Raw genomic sequence first — 13,975 nt, 5'->3', positions numbered from 1 at the left:
AACTAAACATAATGCTTGAGGTTTAGCTGTCAGAGAAAACAATGGGGTTAATACTCTGTTTTGAGTAGCAATATTATATATTGCATGTGTGTTTTATATATTATAAACATATACCTCTGTTTTCAGACTGCCTTTTAAAAAAAATTGTACCAATTTAAATGCCTATCAACAGTATAACACTTTTAAATTTATTAAATTTATCAATAAAAATTACATCTCATTGAATTTTTGTTTGTAGACTTTCTATTATTGGTAGGCCCCTATATGACATGGAATAATAAATGTGTTTAGATATAAAACTACAAATGATGTTTCTCTGGGAGAAGTCTTATTTGTGTAGGGTATGATTCATGATTGTCAAAAAAATATAACATAAATCAAACATTTAGAAAACAGAACTATTCTGAGATGATGTAGAAAAAAAGCTGGCTTTAAAATTAAAGCTAAAGCAAAACTATAAGCTAATTAAAATGTGGTACATGTCAAAACGCCCAAAGGTATAAAAATAACCCAAGTACGTTTTAGGAACATCACATAGATTGCTTTACACAAATGGCCTAAATGTTACCAACTGTTAAAATAGGCTGTTACTCTTATCCTATTCACAATTGGACTCTCCTTTTTTCAGGTGTTAAGTCAGAACCAAATTTGGGAGGTGCAACACTCCCAGCTGCACTCCCATTCTTCTCTTGCCTCTGCCTCTCCCAGTCTCTCCACCCTGAAGCCCTCTCTCTGCTGGAATGACCCACCATACCTCATAGGTCTTCCCAGCTTCTGGCCTACACTGCACAGCATGCTGCTGCTTAGCTTTGGGAGAGTTGGTGGCAGGAAGTGTCCAGAGTTACATCACATTAGACACAGGCAATGCCTCCTATCTGGATTGTGTGGTATGACAGTAGGTGAACACTACTGAGAACTGTACATACTTTCAATCTACAACGTAGTAATACTTGCTCCTTTTAACAGATGAGGAAAGAGAAAAGGTAATCAACTTTTCCACAACACACAGCTAATCAGTGACAAATCAGAACTAAACCTCAGGCCTGACTCCCTGGTCCATATTCCTAACCAGTATGCCACAGTGCCTTTCCAAACACCTCAGTTGTTTTCACTTTTTATCCCAAATTACTTTTTTTTAAATCAAATGGGGTATAATTTCTCATTTTTCTGATTGTACAGGTTGCAGAATCACATTGTTCATACAGTCACTTATATACATACAGCAATAATAATGTCTATTTTATTCTGCTGCCCTTCCTATCCCCACTTCCCCTCCCCTCCCCTCCCATCACATCTCTCTACCCAATCTAATGTGACACACTTCTTTTTTTTTTTCCCTCACAACATCATACATGTATTCTATATAATGATGAGGGTCTCCTTCCTCTTCCATGCAATTCCCCTTCTCCCTCCTTTTCTCTCCCACCTCTCTTCCCTATTTAGTGGTAATCTTCTTCTCATGCTCTTCCTCCCTATCCCATTTTGAGTCACCCCCCCTCCCTTATATCAGAGAAGACATTTGGCATTTGTTTTTTAGGGATTGGCTAACTTCACTTAGCATAATCTGCTCTAATGCCATCCATTTCCCTGCAAATGCCACGATCCTGTTATTTTTTAGTGCTGAGTAATATTCCATTGTGTATAAATGCCACATTTTTGTAATCCATTCATCTATTGAAGGGCATCTAGGTTGGTTCCACAGTCTAGCTACTGTGAATTGTGCTGCTATAAACATTGATGTGGCTACGTCCTTGTAGTATGCTCTTTTTAGGTCTTTTGGGTATAGTCTGAGAAGGGGAATAGCTGGGTCAAATGGTGGTTCCATTCCCAGCTTTCCCAGGAATCTCCATACTGCTTTCCAAATTGGCTGCACCAATTTGCAGTCCCACCAGCAATGTATGAGTGTACCTTTTTCCCCTGCATCCTCGCCAGCACCAAATTACTTTTTTTAAGCCACAGGTAACCCCATAAACTGGTTAGTTTTCTTCTCAAGAATCAATAGTTGATTACACATCTTTTAGTCTTAAAAACATGTGAAGACAGTTTCCTTGGTTTGTCCTAAATCTTCTCTTAACAGTCCTAGTATCTTCAAACGTTCCACATTCCTCATTAGACACTGACTAAAATAGTTTTCTCATCATCCCTAGTTTCAGTTCACTGAATGAACTGATTTGCCCATGACTCTCTTCAAGAGCAGCATAAAGAACTAAACATAATGTTTACACTGTGAGCTAACCAGCAGAGAAGAGAGTGGGACTATCATCCCACTTCATTCTAAACAACAAACATCTATTAATGGATTCTTTTGCTTACAGCCACATAAATTTGATGACTCATATTATGCTTGAAATAACTAAGATTCTGATAACCTAGTCACACGTACTGCTAAGCCATTCCTTCACTCATCCTACATTGTTTAATAGCAAATCTTGTAATTCACTAAGAATAACAAAAACTAAATTATGAATGTAAACAAGACAGCTTGGAGAATACAGCCAGGAGACCTAGTAGGGAACAAGCTGTTTTCAAGCATTTCCACAGCAATCTTGAGGTACTAATACTATAAATCCATATAAATACGGATAAATATATTAATATATAAAATATATATATATATAAATATATAAATTTATAGTAAATAGTATTATTTACTGTATTATTTACTGTATTATTTACTGCTGTATTAGGCGACTAGATCTTTTGTCTACATATAAAACACATAGATACATGCACACGTTCACAATCTGCTCCTTTTCTGTCCCCTACACTTGTATAAAAACTCCTAAATAAAACAATTCCCTTTTAAGAAAATCTGGTAAGTATACTTTTTGATTCAACTGTATTGATTAAAGTGATATAAATTTGGGAGATTTCAAACCACTTTAACTGAGGATTTTATTTTCAAAAGAATTCAGAAACTAAAATGGGAAAAACAAGAAAGAGAGGCATTGACAAGGGATCCTAAGGAAGACATAAGGGAAAATGAAATAGAATAAACCAAAGTCTTAGAGCTAAATATGAGTCAATGACAAAGAGAAAAAAAGCCAAGTTCTATGCTATGATCAAAAGTTAGCAAAATGGAGCTTAAAGGGGTTTGAGAAATATTTAGCTATGGAATAAATAAAGATGTTTTAAAACTCTGTCCATATGCTAAGCATCCAAAATAATCTATATGTAATCTGGAAGTTTACATACCAAACTGTCACCACCTCTAAGGACTGTGAATGGGAAAAACAGGTGCCTTTCTCTTTTGTACAAAGGTAATTTTTTTAAAAAAAAATTAAAATATGTACTACTTATGCCATAAAACACACACACAATATTTCTATGGGACTTTGGTTGAACTCCTACAGGAATCAACTATACTACCACATAAAACTGGCAAACTGGCCAGGTAATGGATGGAAGAAAACAAAGAAACACACACACGATCTGCTAATATTTTGGGTAACCATACAATTTACAAAACCAGAAAACCAGTACACTATGGAAAAAGAACAAGAGACCCATTAGTAATTGCATTAGAGAAACATATAAAAAGGTAGTATTCCAGGCATTATATGTTAAATGCAATCATTTAAACCATCTATCTTAAACTAAGGAGAAAAAGAGCTTGAAATTTTCTACTAAGCCAGGATTGTCAAGAAAAAATGCAGAACATACTCATTATTGCTTATTTAGCATGTCATCTTTAAGATCTTACTTTAGTGATAAAAGTAATATTTGGGGCTTGCATGGCTTTACTTGAACCTTGGTTCCTTTTACTCTTTTCCCATAAGTCTCCCCTTCCCACACTAAAAGAAAGATTTTACATTCCTCAAACACATATTTTCTTTATACAGAGATTTACAGAAATGTAATGGTAGGAGAAGGAGAACATCTGAGTTTAACCAACTCAAAGCACTTAAGCTGTTTCACTTGTCTTATAAACACTCTCCCATGGGTGGAGAAGACATTGTTATTCATATTTTACAAGACAAAAAGCTAAGGCTAGAGAGATAAGGCCCCAAACCAATCAACTATCCACAAATACTTGGGATGAGAAGCCAGGTCTTGAGCTCCAGTGAAGTCAGGACATAACATCCTGGAGTTAAGTGGCTAAGGCCCTTCTCCTTTAGCCTGCCTTTCTTTGGTGACATACATTTCTGAGATTTTGGCGGTAGCTCCGATTCCGCTACCGGTAAAATCTAATATAAAAAATTCCAAAGTCTTTTAACAGAAAAGTAGATAATTATCTGCATTACAAAGAATTCCACTTCCAGAAAAAAAAAAAAAAAACATAAATCACTACAGATTTCAATTAAAAGTATACAGTGTTTCCTTTTACAGTAAAGGTATGACTGAGGCTAGCTAGGGTAAAGTACATACCTAGCATGAACCAGGCCCTGGGTTCAATCCCCAGCACCACAGAAAAGATAAATGAATAAAAGTATGACAACTACAGAAAATGTAATTTATCTACAACCTTCCAAGAATACATTCATTTTATAAAGTTAAATACAAATAACTACATCCATATTATCTCACTGGATTTATATAAAAGTCCTACAAAACAGGCAACTTTAAGGATAAGAAATAAAAACTCAGAAAAGATTCAGTAACCTGGACAAAGCTTCACTGATAGTAACTAATGGAGCAGAAACTAGAACCAGATGGAATTATCTTACCAATCAGAATTCAAGTCTGTTTCCACTTAAATGTATAGTTTTCATTTACTGATTCAATAACAATTTACCAAATATATACTGTATTAAGCACTGTTCTTGAATGCTGGAGATACAGTAATCATCAAGACAAAAAATATGACTTTATAGTGCTTATACATTAGTAGGAGAAATGGACAATACACAAAACAAATATACAATATACCAGACTGGCACAGTAGAAGGTGAATAAATTATAAACTACTAAGGACAAACAGTAGTAAGAAAGGTAGAAAATACAGGGTGCTATTTTGTATATGGTGGTCAGAAAAGGTTTTGATGAGCTGTTATTTGACCAGAGACCTAAAAAAGAAGTATGAGAGCCAGCCGCGGAGATATCTAGAGGAAGACTGTTCCAAAGAGATGGAACAGATGAAGTACAATTACTAAGTGTTCTGGTTTTGGTATTGGGCATTTAAGCAAGGGGCATTTGACCACTGAGCTCCATCCCCAGCCCTTTTTATTTTCAGACTGGGTCTCACTTAGTTGCTTAGGGCCTCCCTAAGTTGCTAAGACTGATCTTGAACTTAGAATCCTCCTGTCTCAGCCTCTCATTGCAATTACTAAGTTTGAGATGCATCTGAGACATGTGAAAAGGAACATCAAGGAAGCTACCAGGATTATGAGTGTGGAATTCAGGTGTAGATCAAAGCTTGAGCTATTTACAGCTAGGAAATCAGATAAGAACACCTTGAAAGCAAGTGAAGAGAGAAGAAAAAAACCAAGGACATTTAAATTAGAAGACTGACCTAAGAAGTAGTTAAAAACAGAGACTTAGGGTTAGGGTTGTAGTTCAGTGGTAGGGCACTTGCCTAGCACATGTGGGGCACCTGGTTCCATCTTCAGCTCCACGTAAAAATAAATAAATAAAAGTACTTGATGAACCCAGTCTAATTCCATCTTAAGATTGAGAGTCATCTCATCACAAAGTCATGAAAAGTTCTTTTTTACTATAAACAGTACTGTGTCCCTCTACACCTAAAAATAAAAACAGTCAACAAGGGAAAGGTCAAGAGAGTGCCATTTCAGATGTAAAGTTAAAAAAAAAAAATTCCAGGAAAGATGTGATCAGTCATAACAAGTTCTGTAGAAGGTCAATTAAGAAGACTGCTATTTGACGATAGGATTTAGGAATTTGGATATGGCACTCTGTTTTAAAAAAAAAGGAACACAAATTCTTTGACATGGGACTCTATTACACCACCCTTGAGTTTGGGCTTAGATTTGTGTGTTGCTTTGCTAATAGAACTCCAGCAAACATACACAAGATCAGGTTTGCAAAGTGCTTGTACACTGGGGCTTCCCTCTTTTTGGCTACTTGGAACTCTTTTTCCATTATGAGAATAAATATGCTGGAGATGAAACGAATGGTCATTGCCCCAGCTGTTATCACATCACAAGACACTAAGGATGTCATTTTAACCAAGAAAGCCAGCCAGGTCAGCCCAACTAAAACCAATCCACAGAATTAAAGACAAATAAGATGGTTTTAATTCTAAACCACCAGGTTTGGGGGTTGATTGTTACAAAGCAAACGCTAATTGATAAAGGAGAGGATATTGTTAATAGGTAAGAGCTATTTCAATCGAGTAGTAGGCATGGAAAGCTGACTAGAGTTTTGATTAAAATGAATGGATAGAAAGAAAGGAATATGAGACCTTAGGATTACATCAGCTCAGCTTTTGAGGCTTCTCTGTTACACTGTTTACTAGAAGTTCCCTACTTACTTTCAAAGTGCCTAGAAACAGGAATGGTAGAACAGTGGCAAAGTCCTTTTACTGAAAAGCTTTCTTTGGTGCTTCCAGTTATACCCAACCCAGGCACACCTCCACACAAAACATACAGACGATAGAGGAGTAGGGGAACTATATACTCCACTGTTTCATTGACCTCACATTTTACCAATAAATTGCACCCTATATTCACACCACCAGTCACTGAAGAGTGCATGTACACAGACAAGAATTTCTCTTTACAAGGCACATAACCATCTCTTTTGACAAGCCTTAGTGTGCTCATTCTTTTCATCTTCCAAGTAAATTCTCTATCTGACCAAGAACTATAATCATATACAAAACATCTGTAAAATTTTTTTAAAAACAACTTTTTAAAATGTTAGTAATATGTAAATAACTTACTTGGCAATCCGCAGTTTCCCAACTTCACCTCTTCCAGGGGCTTTAGCCCATTGCTGTGACAAATATTTAGGAACCTAAAATGAAGTGAAACATTTTACAGGTGATGAGAATGGGGTACTCCAGGATTTATAATTTATCTAGAGTTAAATAATTAGTAAATGATAGAGCCAGGATTCGGATCTAGGCAGCATAGCTCCAGGATCTGCATTCTTCACCCAATACATTATATTGTGTCTATAACTGTACTCATGCAATTAGAAGGAACTTAATTTTAATAAAGAAAAATGAAATAAAATGCTGAATGTCTATTATATACCTAACCTTGAATCTTTTAAGAAGTAGTATGGACTACATTACATACCTTTAAAGTTATCCCATTATGAAGAGTAAAAAAGATACTATATGTAAAGTTTAAAGTACAATGCCTTATGCGACGCAAGTAGTCAATGAATGTTATGTGTCATTATTTCTCACAATAATCTTAGAATGATAACATGAACATGAATGCATAATTGAGCCAGAGGCAGATGCCAAAACTGGGGGGGAGGGGGGAATCTATGTGACAATATTTCATTTAAAAAAATGAAATTTAAAAAGGAAAAGAAAAAAACGCTTGACTATTAAATAAATTGCAGTACCTTGAGTATAGTAAAAATTCAAAAACAGAAGGGTAAAAAGAAGAGCCTGATTGTATTTGTTCAATTATGTATGCATTCTTTACACTAGAACATATTGAATTACTGCTGTGTATCAAACAATATACCAGAGGTTGGGAAAAGAGGAAGGAAGAAGGGAGTCAAACAGCATCAAGGATCATGCCAGACATTTCATATTCACTATCACGTTTAATCCTTCCAATTAACTATAAAATCACCATCATTCTCCTCATTCTACAGACAAAAACTGAATCTAAGAAGGTTGAAACAATATAGTTAGCTAGTATCAGACATAAGGCTTGTTTCTAGTTTGATCTGATATTCTCTTACTGCCCCACACTGCCTTCCCTAGGGGTACCAACAATAAGAAAAGTATGTAAAAAAAAACTAGAGGAAAAAGGACTTTGAAGATTCTATTATCTTAACATGTCAGCTTCGCTGCACACTACTCAAACAAACTTAAAGGATTTGGCAAAAGCCTTATGGTAATTGTATCTATCCATTAGGTATCCTTTGATCATGGGTGAAAAGAAAACCTACTTATAGAGTATTTATTGGTCCAAGACAACCAGCATTAAGGGCTTGATTAAGGGCTCAAATATTATCATGAGGACTCACTCTCTTTCACTGTCTTTCAACTCTTTTCCCCTCCACCCATGTTGACTCAATTCTCAACATGGCTGAAGCAACTCCAAAACAGCAAAAGTCTCCTTCCCAAGTGGCAATTACTTCCTTGGGTATATTTTCACAGGCTAGCCAGAGTTGATGACATCTTTAGAAAGGGGCAGTAAACACCATTAGAATCACAAAGATTGAAAACAGGGAGTACTAGTCACCATAAGGAAAATCCAGGTGCTATTACTATGTCAAGGTACGTAGATGCTGATTAGTAAACTATAGATGGTGCTGGAAAAACTGGGTATGCATGTGTGGAAGAATGAATTGATATGTAAAGTCCAAAAACAATGTGACTACTAGAATAAAACACAGGGAAACACTATAAGACACTGGAATAGGTAAGGATTTTTTTAAAAAAGACCCTAACAGCACAGGAAACAAATGGAAATTCAGGCAAACAGAAACATGTCAAACTAAAAAGCTTCTATACAGCAAAGAAAATAATTAACAGAGTGAAGAAACAGTCTGTAGAATGGGGGGAGGGACTGCAAACCATACATCTAACAAGAAAAGATGAGAAACTTAAAAAAAAATCCTTAATAGCAAAGAAATCTAATTGTAAATTTGGTAGTAGAGCTAAGTAGATATTTCTCAAAACAAGATTTACAAATGGACAACCAGTATATGAAAAAAAATGCTCAATATCACTAATCATCAGGGAAATGCAAATCAAAACAATGAGATATCACCTTACTTTAGTAAGAATGATTATAAACAAAAAGACAAAAGATAAGAGTTTGAAGATGTTGTGAAAAAGGAACCCTTGCACACTGTTGACAGGAATGTAAGTTAATACAGTCATTACAGAAAACAACACAGAAATTTCTCAAAATATTAAAAACAAAACTATCAAATATATGATCCATCAATCCCACTCCTGGGTATATATCCAAAAGATATGAAAGCAGTATGTCAAAGAAACATCTTTTCTCCCATATTTACTGCAGCAGTATTCAAAATAACCAAAAAATGAAATTAACCTAAGAGCCCAGCAATTAATGAATGGTTAAAGAAAATGTGGCACATACACCCAATGGAATATACTCAGGCATAAAAATGAATGTGACAACCTGGATAGAACTGGAAATCATTTTGTTAAGTAAACTAGGCAAAGACAGAAAAGTACTGCATGATGTTATTTATATGTGAAATATTATAAAAGTTGATCTGATAAAAATTGAGAGAATAGAGGTTACCAGAGGCTGTGAAGAGCAGGGGAGATGGATGAGCAAAGTTCAACTTTGGATGAGGAAAGGTACTCATTCTGAGTTACAGGTCAGAAGTTAGTTCTAGTATGCTATTTGAAGAGTGGAGTGACTACAGATATCAATTGTGTACAGTATTATTTCAAAAAAGAAGAAAGGATTTTGAATGTTTTCACCATGAAGAAGTAATAAATGAGAAGATAGATATGTTTAACTGATTACACAATGTACACATGTACTGAAACGTATGGTACTGTATAATATCCATAATCTTTGTTTTATGTATTTGCTTAAAATTTTAATAAAAAATAAATGAGAAACAAAAAAGATGAGGAAGCAAATGTTCACAACTAAATACAAGATCTCTACAAGTACTGTTCAAAGTCAAATAAAATCTTTAAAATCTTGGACTATGTAAATTATTACCTTATGGCCTCAAATCTTGACATACTACCTCACAAGTAAGTTCTTGCTTCTTATTTTGTCTTTGATTTTTAACTCTAGCGAACCTTCACACTAATTACTCCAATGCAAAAGGAAAACTGCCTTTTCTAGAAGCAGTCCACTCTACTAATCACAAGCCACATTCCCTAGTAAAGACATCAGGGATAAGATGGTATCTTTTCTTTATCATATTCCTAGGCAATGGTTCAAATAAACCCTATTTCAAGATACCTAAGGCCTTCCATAATCTGCATTTCAAGTATCCCTTCCTTATCCTGTATTTCAAGCACCAAATCTGACCATGATCTCCTAACTTCTCAGCTCTTTCCTCAGTACTTTGTGTCCAATAATTCTTCCATCTTTTCAATTCACTAACATCTTTTCACTGTTCCCCATCTGCTTAAGCCTCACTTCCCTCTTTAACGGGCCTAGATTTCATGGCCAGTCAATATAATTATAATCATTTCCTTCCATGCTCCCTCCACCAAATGCCCTGGCAGAACCTTAATCCTTATTAAAGCCTTATCATCTTTCCATATTTGCATCTGAGCAGCTGAAGAAACATAATCCTGCTAACTGGTCTCACTTTAAATACATGACATTAAACCCTGGGTGATGTCTGGCAAATTAAACTCTTCTCCCTAGTCAATTCACTCCCAAACTCCAGATGATTCCAAAGTTCACTTCTCAAATCTACAACACCTCTTTCTTTCCCCTCCCTCCATGCTGATAATCTAACTTCCTCTTCCACAAAGGAAAGACAAAAGAAAAAAGCTGAGTCTACCATTTAGCCACAGGTATTTTTATGCTGCTTTCCCCATTTTAAAACAACAGATGAACTATGGCCAATCCCTCTACTTGTGCACATTCCATCTCTCTTCCCGTTGTCTAATCAAGGACATCTTTCCTTCAATTCTACCTTTTCATTTCCATCAGAATAATAATAGCAGCTAACAGTACATACTAAATGTGGCAGAAAGACTCTAAGTTGGCTCACAATGACTCCCCTGTGCTGATATCATACACTTGTGTAATCCATTTTCCTTATAGACCTGAAACACATGGCAAAGGATGGGATGTCATTTCTCTGATTGGGTTACATTACAACTGTGCTTTCTGTCTTGCTTCTCTCACTGTTTTCTCACTTTGCATGCCTTGATTATGCAAGCGGCCCTGTCGGAGAGGTCCACATGGCAGGGGGAAAAAAAAAAAAACAACTAGGAGCAGGCTCTAGCCAAATGCAAGCTAAAAATTATGACTCTAGGCCCAACAACCCAGAGGTTGTTGTTCATGTGGCCAACAGCCACATGAACTTGGAAAGATCCTTCTCTAGTCAAGACTTCATGTGAGAATATGGCAATGGCTAACACTTTGTATCTGTCAGAGACTGCGAAGCAGAAGAACAAACTAAGAGCATGTCAGGACTCCTGATCCACACAAACTGTGAAATAATTATTGTGTTTAAAACTATGAAATGTATGGTGATAAGTTACACAGCAGTAGATAACTAATACATTAAATGACAAGCACTCTTCTAAATGCGTTTAAATATATTAACTATTTAATACATAATCCTATTATTTTTTCCATTTTATAAGCTAGGAAACTGAGGAACAGAAAGATTAATTAATTGCTCAAAATCACACACCTACTAAGGGAAGACTTTACAATCCTTTTTACCCACTGTCCCATTTCTCTGCCCCTCTTATATCAAAACTCCTTGAGAAAATTCTTCATGTTGGCCATCTATACCTACTTCTATAAGGTGATATATATGGCCCTTACTCTCCTAAGCTGCTTTGGCAAGTCTGTTTCATCAAATAGCTAGTTCCCCCAACTACTACTCATCAAAGTCTTATTTCTCCCAGAGTAAAACCAATTTAGGGGCACTGTACTGGACACTGCAACTTGACATCCATATTTAGCACATCCCTTTAGCACTGAAGGCCTATTCCCCCAACTGCTGGGAATGTGGCCAGCAGATAGCTCTTTACTGTTAGCATTTTTTAAATAGCCTGCCCTGGGATGTAGCTCAGCGGCAGACTGTTTGCTTAGCATGCTCATGGCCCTGGGTTCAATTCCCAATATCTATCTCTATTTCTCTCTCTCTCTCTCTCTCTCTCTCTCTCTCTCTCTCTCTCACACACACACACACACACACACACACACAGTCATTCACTGAAAAAAGCCCCCTGCCCAAGGTCATGCCGTCCTCTCAGAGCAAATCACCACATGCAAAAATTGGTGAGCATGGGGTACAGTTCATGATGACTCAGGGCAGCTCTAGAGGCACCCTGTGGAATCAGCCTTGGCCCTCACTGAGGCTGTACTACAACCTCTGCCCAAAGCTGCTTAAATCCTTTCTTTTCAGAAGTGTGAACTCCAAGAGCACTCCCTAATAAAACCTGGCATGCTAATCTCCATCTCAGAATCTGTTGGTAAAGATGGCGCCCGGAGTGCTTCTCTCCCGGGAGCTCAGGTCCATGATGCACTGAAGGTGCGCAAACCATCACCTCCAATCCCTGTGAATGGCGCAAACTTTGAATGGCGCACCTCCAATCCCTGAAGTGGTGTGAACTCTCAGCCAATGAAGAAGTAACAGCCCATTCACCTTGCTCCTCCTCATCCTGTGTTAAGCCCATAAATATCAGCACCCTGTTCGTGTTAGTTCTCTTACTCTTACTCTCTTACTCCCTCTCCTCTCTCTCCCCCCTCCCCCCTCTCCTCTCTCTCTTCCCCTCTCTCTTCTCTCTCTCTACTCCATTCTCTTCTGCAACTGACCGTTAGGGTCCTGCTAATAAAATCTTGGACAGGTAAACGGTTGTTTTGGCTTGTTGAGTTTATGGAGCTTTTCCATCGTCCTTTACATTGGTGCCGAAACCCGGGACGGGGATCCTCGTCGCTCAAGGAGGAACCCCATTCCCAAACTCCAAGCCCAACCGTTCCTGTCGCAGTCCACTCCTCTGATCACCTGCCTGACACCCACCACCAGCCTGCAGATTGGTGAGTTCCCCCACTCCATGAGCGCCTGAACCCTAACTCACCAGAACGAGGGAATTGGCCGTTGAGTGTCCAGCAATCCCTCCAGATGTGTTTTAGGGGTGGGGGGGGAATGCACCCCACCCAGACCCATCAGGGTCGTGGTGGACCCCAGGCGCTCTGCTAGGACACCCCTGGGAATCGACCGCCTGGGACGTAGGATTAATTCTCTCTAACTCCTCCATCTCTCTTCACTCTTATCTCCCATGGACAGGTTAGTGTTATTGCTACAGCCCATCTCACCAGAGTCCGGAACTCCGTTCCCCCCGGAACTCCGTTCCCGATTCTCTCGTTCCAGTCGAAAAACTTTCCTGACGTCAGGTTGCCTGCGGCCCTGGCCCCATTTGGGTCTCACAGATCGCACTTCACTGGTGATGACCGGGTAGTGCCCTCTGTATTTCCTCGCAGCGGTAGGTCATTTTGGAGATGCCCACTTGATCCTCTGTTCGCCCTGAGCTTCCTGGAAGCTTTTTTCTGGCCCGGGATTTCTCTCTGTTCCTCTCTCTCTTTCTCTGACTCCCATCTTGCCCTCCAGCATGGGAACTTCCTTGTCCCTCCGGGCCAATTCTCCCTTGCGGTGCCTCTTAGATAATTTGAAAACCCTGAGCCTGGCCACTGATATTAAACTGAAAAGGCTTATAAAATTCTGTACCCAGGACTGGCCTACATAACCCTTAGACAACCAAAACGTTTGGCCCACATGTGGGTCTCTGGATCCCAGTTTACTCCGGGATCTTTTAATTACTGTGAGCAATCAAAAAAGTGGAACGGGATTCCTTATGTGGAGGCTTTTTCCTTGCTTCGATCTCATCCAAATCTCTGCACCCAATGCAAGCCTCAACAGCTACTCCTTGCTCTCAAACCTCCTTCCTCCTCTTCTCCACTCTCTGCCTCCACACCTTCTCCTCCTCCTTCCTCTTCTCTGCTCTCCACCTCCACTTTCCACCCAGCTGATGAACCGCCTCCATACTGCTCTCCCCTGCCCTCAGCCCCACTTTCCCCACTTTCACCTCCTCCCACTTCCCCGTCTTCTATATCTATAGCTTCTTCTTCGGACACTCCTCCTCCTCTTCCTCCTGATACTTCCACACAAACTCCTCCCACTTCCGTTC

At 38.3% G+C, this 13,975-nt stretch overlaps 1 protein-coding gene across 1 annotated transcript in view; it reads right to left on the bottom strand.

Moving 5' to 3' along the window:
- Gtf2f2 (general transcription factor IIF subunit 2) overlaps positions 1–13,975 on the bottom strand; it is a 150,637-nt gene that overhangs the window by 120,786 nt on the left and 15,876 nt on the right. The window contains exon 2 of the mRNA XM_027928969.2: positions 6,842–6,915. Coding sequence (XP_027784770.1) covers positions 6,842–6,915 — 74 coding nt within the window. The remainder of the gene's footprint in view (positions 1–6,841; positions 6,916–13,975) is intronic.

The sequence above is a fragment of the Marmota flaviventris genome, chromosome 4, assembly GCF_047511675.1.
Source record: "Marmota flaviventris isolate mMarFla1 chromosome 4, mMarFla1.hap1, whole genome shotgun sequence".
Lineage (NCBI taxonomy): Eukaryota > Metazoa > Chordata > Mammalia > Rodentia > Sciuridae > Marmota > Marmota flaviventris.
Note: the sequence above shows the minus strand (reverse complement) of the source record. Positions and strands in the feature narration are given on the sequence as shown.